This window comes from Onychostoma macrolepis, chromosome 03 (genome assembly GCF_012432095.1).
Source record: "Onychostoma macrolepis isolate SWU-2019 chromosome 03, ASM1243209v1, whole genome shotgun sequence".
In the NCBI taxonomy this organism is placed as follows: Eukaryota; Metazoa; Chordata; class Actinopteri; order Cypriniformes; family Cyprinidae; genus Onychostoma; species Onychostoma macrolepis.
This window is the reverse complement of record NC_081157.1, coordinates 47735333-47744310: the sequence shown is the minus strand read 5'-3', so window position 1 is coordinate 47744310 and position 8978 is coordinate 47735333. Positions and strand designations below refer to the sequence as shown.

General features: G+C 38.0%; 1 protein-coding gene across 1 annotated transcript; it reads left to right on the top strand.

Moving 5' to 3' along the window:
* The first annotated feature begins 475 nt into the window (after positions 1-475).
* Positions 476-7532, top strand: LOC131536824 (tryptase-like). The gene is made up of 6 exons (XM_058769963.1): positions 476-530; positions 1002-1022; positions 1115-1280; positions 4778-5046; positions 5135-5274; positions 7152-7532. The coding sequence occupies exons 1-6, from the start codon at positions 476-478 to the stop codon at positions 7449-7451; spliced, it is 951 nt and encodes a 316-aa protein (XP_058625946.1). The 3' UTR covers positions 7452-7532.
* The last annotated feature ends 1446 nt before the right edge of the window (positions 7533-8978 follow it).

Below are 8978 nucleotides of genomic sequence, written 5' to 3'. Positions count from 1 at the left end.
TTAATGCCTTGAATTTTATGCGAGCAGCTATTGGAGGCCAGTGCAAATTGATGAACAGAGGTGTGACGTGCATTCTTTTTGGCTTTGTGTATCTATTTCATGATACACATATGAGTTAAATGATGGATTGGGATGGGTTTTTTCCTGTGTTGTACATGCATTCTACAACCTATTTTTCAACCCTAAAGGCTTTCAAAATTTGGTGGAGACAAAATCAACTTTGATAAAAAAAGGAAAAAAAAAAAGAATTGATGATATGTCCCACCCACATCTGCAAAAGACACCTATGAGAAGCTCAGAATAAGCTTTTTTTTTTTATTTTTTATTTTTTTTTTGAAAAATGCGAGTCGGAGATGAACGTAGTAGTGGGGTGTAGACAGAGGACTCTTGATAAATGCAGTGGTTCTTGCTTTCGATCTCATCAGAAACCTGAGAGTCGAGAAACAGCAGTTAGATCACAGAGCAGAACAGAAGTATGAAGTTCAACACCGCTTTGAGTTTTGCTGGAGTCACACTTCTCAACATAGCAGGTGAGATCATTCAAAACGTCTATAACATGACAAAATTAGATGTACATTTAATACTATCTGCTTAAGTTGTTTAATAACTCACAAGCCATTTAATTCCTAAGAACCTTTGTAAACACACTTAGCAATGTATGTTTCTCATGACTGTAAAAACCTTTGCATCGGAACACTTATGATTGAATTTGGTTTTGTAGATAAAACAAAATCTGAATTTGTATGAATTTATTTACAAATGCAGAATTTATGTACTTTAGTAGATGAGGCTTTAGGTCAAAGTCAGCGTGAAAGCACAATGTAAGCCTGCTGCTAATTCACATACACATTGCATGTGCCCGATGACTAACTGGATTTAGGTTATTCATGTCATGATGTAAACAGCAAATGAGTGATTGTGATCTACACAAACCAGTTTTTCAGCTCTGTCTCGATGATTGTCTGCTTACTTCGTCTTTGTCTTTGTCTATGCACACACAGGTTCCCTCTGCCAGTTAGATGGTAAGTTGTCATAATGACCATAAAACACATAATGTGTCTTCTATGTATGAAGCATTTTAAAAAGATAATTCATACATTCCTTCTCTCGTCAGTATGTGGTCGAGCCCCCCTAAACAGTAAGATTGTTGGAGGGGGGAGTGCAAAAGCAGGGAATTGGCCGTGGCAGGTCAGCGTTCATGTCGTCGGCTTTGGCCATCACTGTGGCGGGACTCTCATCACTAAAGACTGGGTTATGTCTGCAGCGCACTGCTTCCAGAGGTATCAAGTTTAAGGCTTAAATAAAGCTTACGTAGTGGTGGACAGTATTTTTTTCACTTCATTACTGTACTTATGTACATTTTTCAAGTTTGTCAAAATATTTGTTTTGAGGAACTTTTACTTACATTCCAAAGCCTAATATCGTACTTTTCCTCCAGTACATTTCAGTACTGCAGTACACTTTAGTCGTGATAGCGGCATCCGATTCGCGAATGAGCTGATTATTTTTCAATGAACTGAACGTTTCATTCACATACTGGACTGAATGAATTGCAGCTATTCTCGAGTCAACAACTCCCTGATTCAAATGATCCAGTTTCTAGTTAACAATACAGAGAATTCAGAAGTCTGACCGACATCAAAATTAGCCAAGAACGGAGATCTTCGGAGCCGAGAGTGCATGTGCGACTGATGGCGCAAAAATGAATTTATTAATGCCAAATGATTAATGTCATGTCATAATAAAACTTGAAATGGCCCGAAAACATGATGACTGTGCCGGTTTTTAGTGAGCATTCAGCTTGATGAAATGAAAGATATATCTTCGTTTCTGTGATAGAGCTTTTATGACGATGACCCAAAAAATAAGATGACTATTAAAAAGAACAGCTGAACATAAGTTCAAATAAAATATATATATATATACAGTGGGGCAAAAAAGTATTTAGTCAGCTTCTATTTAGTCAAGTTCTCCCACTTAAAAAGATGAGAGAGGCCTGTAATTTTCATCATAGGTATACTTCAACTATGAGAGACGAAATGAGGAAAAAAAAAAAATCCAGAAAATCACATTGTAGGATTTTTAAAGAATTTATTTGCAAATTATGGTGGAAAATAAGTATTTGGTCAATAACAAAATTTCATCTCAATACTTTGTTATATACCCTTTGTTGGCAATGACAGAGGTCAAACGTTTTCTGTAAGTCTTCACAAGGTTTTCACACACTGTTGCTGGTATTTTGGCCCATTCCTCCATGCAGATCTCCTCTAGAGCAGTAATGTTTTGGGGCTGTCGCTGGGCAACACGGACTCCAAAGATTTTCGATGGGGTTGAGATCTGGAGACTGGCTAGGCCACTCCAGGACCTTGAAATGCTTCTTACAAAGCCACTCCTTCGTTGCCCGGGCGGTGTGTTTGGGATCATTGTCATGCTGAAAGACCCAGCCACGTTTCATCTTCAATGCCCTTGCTGATGGAAGGAGGTTTTCACTCAAAATCTCACGATACATGGCCCCATTCATTCTTTCGTTTACACGGATCAGTCGTCCTGGTCCCTTTGCAGAAAAACAGCCCCAAAGCATGATGTTTCCACCCCCATGCTTCACAGTAGGTATGGTGTTCTTTGGATGCAACTCAGCATTCTTTCTCCTCCAAACACGACAAGTTGAGGTTTTACCAAAAAGTTCTATTTTGGTTTCATCTGATTCTCCCAATCCTCTTCTGGATCATCCAAATGCTCTCTTGCAAACTTCAGACGGGCCCGGACATGTACTGGCTTAAGCAGGGGGACACGTCTGGCACTGCAGGATTTGAGTCCCTGGCGGCGCAGTGTGTTACCGATGGTAGCCTTTGTTACTTTGGTCCCAGCTCTCTGCAGGTCATTCACCAGGTCCCCCCGTGTGGTTCTGGGATTTTTGCTCGCAGTTCTTGTGATCATTTTGACCCCACGGGGTGAGATCTTGTGTGGAGCCCCAGATCGAGGGAGATTATCAGTGGTCTTGTATGTCTTCCATTTTCTAATAATTGCTCCCACAGTTGATTTCTTCACACCAAGCTGCTTACCTATTGCAGATTCAGTCTTCCCAGCCTGGTGCAGGTCTACAATTTTGTTTCTGGTGTCCTTTGACAGCTCTTTGGTCTTGGCCATGGTGGAGTTTGGAGTTGGACTGTTTGAGGTTGTGGACAGGTGTCTTTTATACTGATAACGAGTTCAAACAGATGCCATTAATACAGGTAACGAGTGGAGGACAGAGGAGCCTCTTAAAGAAGAAGTTACATGTCTGTGAGAGCCAGAAATCTTGCTTGTTTGTAGGTGACCAAATACTTATTTTACCGAGGAATTTACCAATTAATTCTTTAAAAATCCTACAATGTGATTTTCTGGATTTTTTTTCCCTCATTTTGTCTCTCATAGTTGAGGTATACCTATGATGAAAATTACAGGCCTCTGTAATGTGGCAGAACTTGCACAATTGGTGGCTGACTAAATACTTTTTTGCCCCACTGTATATATATATATATATTAGGGGTGTCAACGTTAACGCGTTAACGCATGCGATTAATCTAAAAAATGTAACGTGTTAATATTTTTTTAACGCAGATTAATCGCTTGATAAGGTTTGACCCCAACTTCTTCCTGTCGTTGCAGCACGGAAGGTTATCTATCATTGTGTGATGAGGGTACAGCGAACCAGTGTTGCCAGTGTAGCGGCACAAGTGGGCTATTACAGAGCCGTGGGTTGCGGTCTTTTGGGCTACTTTTATAATGTACCACGGCCGCCCAAATTGTATATAGACAAATAAATATTAAAATAGATCCTTTTACTAATGTGTATTATACTTGGAATGTATCCCTGGCAACTTAAGAACGGAGAGGCGGTTGTAACATCACAAACAACGTGAGTTTCAGCCAGAGCAAAATAAACATGACAACAGCCACTATAGATTATATAAGATAATAAACACATGATTACGATAGGATATTTGTATGTAATTTTCTTGAGTTGAATGTGTACATCTGAAATGCTAATTTGTGCAGCGATATAAAAGGCTATAAATAGCATATTTTGACAACAGTAAACGACCAAATTCCACGTGATCGTAAAAGGAAGTTATTACAAACACTCGATGGTGGTTTAAAGTGAGTTCTGAGTAAAAATGTACTATTAATCTCATAAATTGTCTTATGAAACATGATGCTAATATTAGCTCTAATGCACCTGCAGAACAGGTCCAATTCTTCTTCATAATGCATTTTGTCATACTACTTCATGTAAGGTCGCAAGAAAATGTTTTGTTGTATTTATTTAGAAATGCTTTTGATAATAGTTGGGTAAATGTATACTGATTGAAGCGATGTGGCTTGGTAAACGTTTTATTGCCAGTATAAAGGCTGATAATGGCTGAATAAAAACAAAAGAATAATGATAAAAGAATAATAAGGATTATGTCTCATACCTGGTGGAAGTGTGAAAGGTTCTGTTTCCTTAAACTAGTTTGTCATGCATCTTTATTTCAACACATTTACAGGTAAATCCTAGTATTTTAAATTTGTGATTAATCATGATTAATCACAGTCCATGACTGTGATTAATGCGATTCAATTTTTTTATCTATTTACAGCACTAATACATATATAATATATATATAGTGTTAAGATTAGTTCATTTGTTAACTAACATAAACAATGAACATTTATTACAGTATTACTGATAATATCAATATTATTGATTTATTATTACAGCTTATTGATAATAGTGGGATTTTTCTATTGTCAGATTCGGTGTGTCTAACATTGTGATGTACTTCGGGCGTCTACGCCAATCTGGCTCAAACCCTTATGAGACATCCAGGACAGCGAGACAAATCATCACCCATCCTAATTATGATGATTATAGTCTTGACAACGATATAGCACTGATCCAGCTCTCCTCCTCTGTGAATTTCTCTAGTTACATTAGACCGGTCTGTCTGTCTACTGCTAACAGTACATTCGCTGCAGGTACAGAGAGCTGGGTCACTGGATGGGGCAGGATACAACCTGGAGGTGAGTAAACATTCACTGTAAACCTCAACAATTCACCTACAAATAGTTTTTAAAAGCCGTAAACTTTGCCCTCTGATCTGTGTCACAGGCCCGTTTCCTAATATTCTGCAGGAGGTGATGATACCAGTTGTGAGCAACAGTGACTGTAAATACGCTTATTGGACGTTCTTCACAAGGAATATGATTTGTGCTGGATTGTTAAATCAGGGAGGGAAAAGTATTTGTCCGGTAAGATACCAGTCACTCATTTTAACCTAAATGCAAAGCAATTTACAAAACACTACTCATCGGTGAATTAAAATTAAGCCCTCAAATGAAAGCAAGGGCACCCTCAGTTGAAGCTTTAATAATAGCATATTGGAGAACAGTGTTGGGGAAAGTTACTTTCAAAAGTAATGCATTACAATATTGCGTTACTCCCTAAAAGTGTAACTAATTGCATTACTTAGTTACTTTTTATGGAAAGTATTGCGTTATGTTATTTTTGCATTTCTCATCTGGGCTGGGCTTGTTTGTTTGTTTTTAATATAAAAGGCTCCATTTAAAAGCCCTTTCACACCAAAAGTGAAATGAATAAGCCTCAGGCTTAAGGAAACGTAAATATGTCTGTACAGTAGATGGTTTGGGTCTTTAAAATAAAAGAAATCTTTCTTTCTGGATTGCATGAAGATGTAACGGAGCCGACGAGACGTGAGGCGTACGGATCCATGTGCAAGCTTTTATTTAGAAACATAGTCAAACACAGGCAGGGTCAAACATCAGCAAACAGGTATGGCACAGGCAAGACAAAAGAGCAATCAACGGGATTCGTGACAGAAGAAAAGAATACAGGGGAAAAAAGTTCAACACTCTTCAGCAATAATATATATATATATATATATATATATATATATATATTATATTTATCGAAAGTAAATTTTGTTCATAATTATAGTTGCATTGGATCATCTAAGGTCAGCAGCAAAGACACTGGTTAATAATAAAAAATCCCATTTTATTATGTTATTTAACATTTAATTATTGCAGGTTTGTATCGCACTGTTTTTATTCATTTTGAGGAATACTGAATCTGTTTTTGTGCAAGTGATGTGTAAATGCATGTTGACATTTAGTCTAGAACTACAGTATCATCATGTTCACACACAACGCCTCTGCACTTACTCTCAACATGAGAACAGGACAGCTATCAGTCAATAATGTGAAAACAAAGTAACCAAAGAATCCAGTTGCAAGTGAAGTGCAGTTTATTTAGAACAACAGTGAAAATAAGGCAAGGTGGGTGGTCAGATGATATCATGCAGATGAGCAGGTCTCAGAGGCACGGACACTGCAAGGCACTGACCCGATCCGACACAGCAAGAGAAATCCTACAACTGCTCAGTGGCGTATCCACAACGTTAGGTAATCCGAGGCAGGACGCAACCAGGAAACAGAAGCACTGGAGAGAACAACAGGCATGAGCAAAACAACAATCTGACAACATGCACAGCAAACGCGAGACAGATAAAGGCAGCAGATAATGCACTACAGGTGCAGCCGCGCTGATTAGCTCGTCAGCACCGAGGTTGCCGGACACAGGAACCTCAGGAATGAACACACAGACCCGTGAATCGTGACAAGGTTTCTATTTTCAACAAGCTTGCAGTGTTGAGCAATGTAGCCTACATCACAGACATAACTGTTGATTTCAAGTTTTTGTTGAGTGCGGAGCTGAGCTTGAGAATTATAACAAAGAAAGTGTAGACACAATGTAAACAAGATGGCAGCTTTTTAGAGATTATAAAAAGTGTATTCTTGATTGGCTTCTCCATAGGATACACCTGTGTATTTTTGCTCATAGCTCCTTTGGAAGCTTCCTTGCTCCTCGTTCCTCAACTCCTGGTGCATGGTGCAATTAATTGAGATCCAGGTCATGGACTGGAGGACGGAGGAGCGAGGAAACGAGGAAGAACCAGTTTAAGCATTGAGAAGCACCCTTGGTGATGAGAAAAACGCTCAGGGCGGTCGGCATACTTTACCATTGGGCTACACTATTGCATATTTTACAGTATGTCTATAACAGTTGTTTGCTGTATAATATAAATGCTGAATGTTTGTCAATACAGGGAGACTCTGGAGGTCCAATGCTCAGTAGGAATGGTTCCCTGTGGATTCAGTCCGGCATTTCGAGTTTTACTGGGAAAAAATGTGATCATCCCAACTATCCCAGTGTGTTTGTCAGAGTTTCTCGGTACCAGGACTGGATCAAGTCTTACACAGGCAGCAACCAGACTGGATTTGTTGCATTCAATCCAACATCCAACTCCAACTATGGAAGGGTTCCCAACCTCCTCTTATTCCCTCTTTGTCTTATATTCTCCATCATTACTTTCACCTCTCACTCTCCCTTCCTCAAGATCATTTGAACAGTAATTCTCAGGCTTCTTTGATGAAGAGGACAGTGCTGTACATGCTCTCTAAATAGGTGAAAAGAACAGTTAATAGCAGATATATAACAATACCAATTAATTTTTTATGTTTATAAGTCCGATAACCAGCATAACCTAAATAGGGTCTGATGTATAAATGTTGCATGCACAAAAGTGGACATAGAAATGTGCATACACAAATTTCCACGTACATATCTAGATTTATAAAAAATTAACTAGGTGTAAATATGTGCGCACCGTACAGACACTCTAGACCATGCATATGCATGTTTTTACTGGAGTGAGCGAAATAATGAAGTAAACAATGATTTTAAAGTCTGTTTACATTTGATAATACACATTTAGTGTAAATATGACACTTTCATTAATGGAGTTAAGCACTGAAATTTCATGAAATCATTATCCAGAAGTTACAACATTTTTTAACATGAACTTAAATATAAATATTTGTAGTGGATGTGCTGCTTTCCAATCATTTTCCAGTGGTATGCTGTTTTAATTTTTTATCCACAGCGAGGATTGCTTGGCGCATGCCGCATTTGTTCTAAATAGCAAAACTCATGTTCTGAGTAAATATTTTTTGGCGAATAAGGATCATTGATGTGAACTTGACTTCGTCTGATGGCTTTGGAACATAGACGGTAATGATAGACACAGTGTTGGGGAAAGATACTTTTAAATGTAATGCGCATTACAATATTGCATTACTCCATTAAAAAAACCTAACTGCGTTACATGGTTACTTTTTATGGAAAGTAATGCATTACATTACTTTTGCATTACTTTTGGTCACCTGAGCTGGGCTTACTTATTTATTTTTAATAACAGAAAACACAAAAGTTATATTTTTGGTGACTATAAAGGCCCTTTCACACCAAGAGTGAAATTAATAAATTTAGGCTGAAGAAAATGCCTCTGCCTCTGCCTCTGCCTCTGCACTTACTCCCAATTTCTCTCAACAGGGGGCAGGAAAGGTGTAATGGTATAGATGTCATGCACAGACAGACAAGAGTAGACTAATGATAACCCATTTCCAATATAGTGATACGCTGTATTTAAAAGACAGAATTTGAAGGAAACTGTAAGATATGCACATTTTATTTTTGAAATATTTTGTTCTTGACGTGCTGAGTCAAACACTCAGCTGCCCTCAGTCCAGTCCCCATTAATCACTTTCATCCTCTTTAATACAGTCTAAATAACTCCATAATTTACAACCCTGCGAAAAAAACAAAACAAAAACAATAGAAGCCGAATAGAAACCATCACAGAAATTCCAGTGGTTTCCATCAAAATACCATTATGAACCATTAGCTTTTTCCAGTAAAACCATTACAAAATTAATTTTTGTAATGTGTTTTGGGCATTTTTCCAATAGGATTTAACATCCCACCAATAGAATCCATCACATACCAGTAGACACCATTATAGTTTCCATTAAAACCAATACAATTCCCATTATAACCATTAAATCCATTACATTTTCTATTGTGTTTTGGGCAG

Coding starts and splice junctions, on each gene's coding strand:
- LOC131536824 (XM_058769963.1), top strand. CDS start 476: ATGAAGTTCAACACCGCTTTGAGTTTTGCTGGAGTCACACTTCTCAAC. Junction 1,281..4,777: donor GCAGCGCACTGCTTCCAGAG/GTATCAAGTTTA, acceptor TTCTATTGTCAG/ATTCGGTGTGTCTAACATTG. Junction 5,275..7,151: donor GAGGGAAAAGTATTTGTCCG/GTAAGATACCAG, acceptor TTGTCAATACAG/GGAGACTCTGGAGGTCCAAT.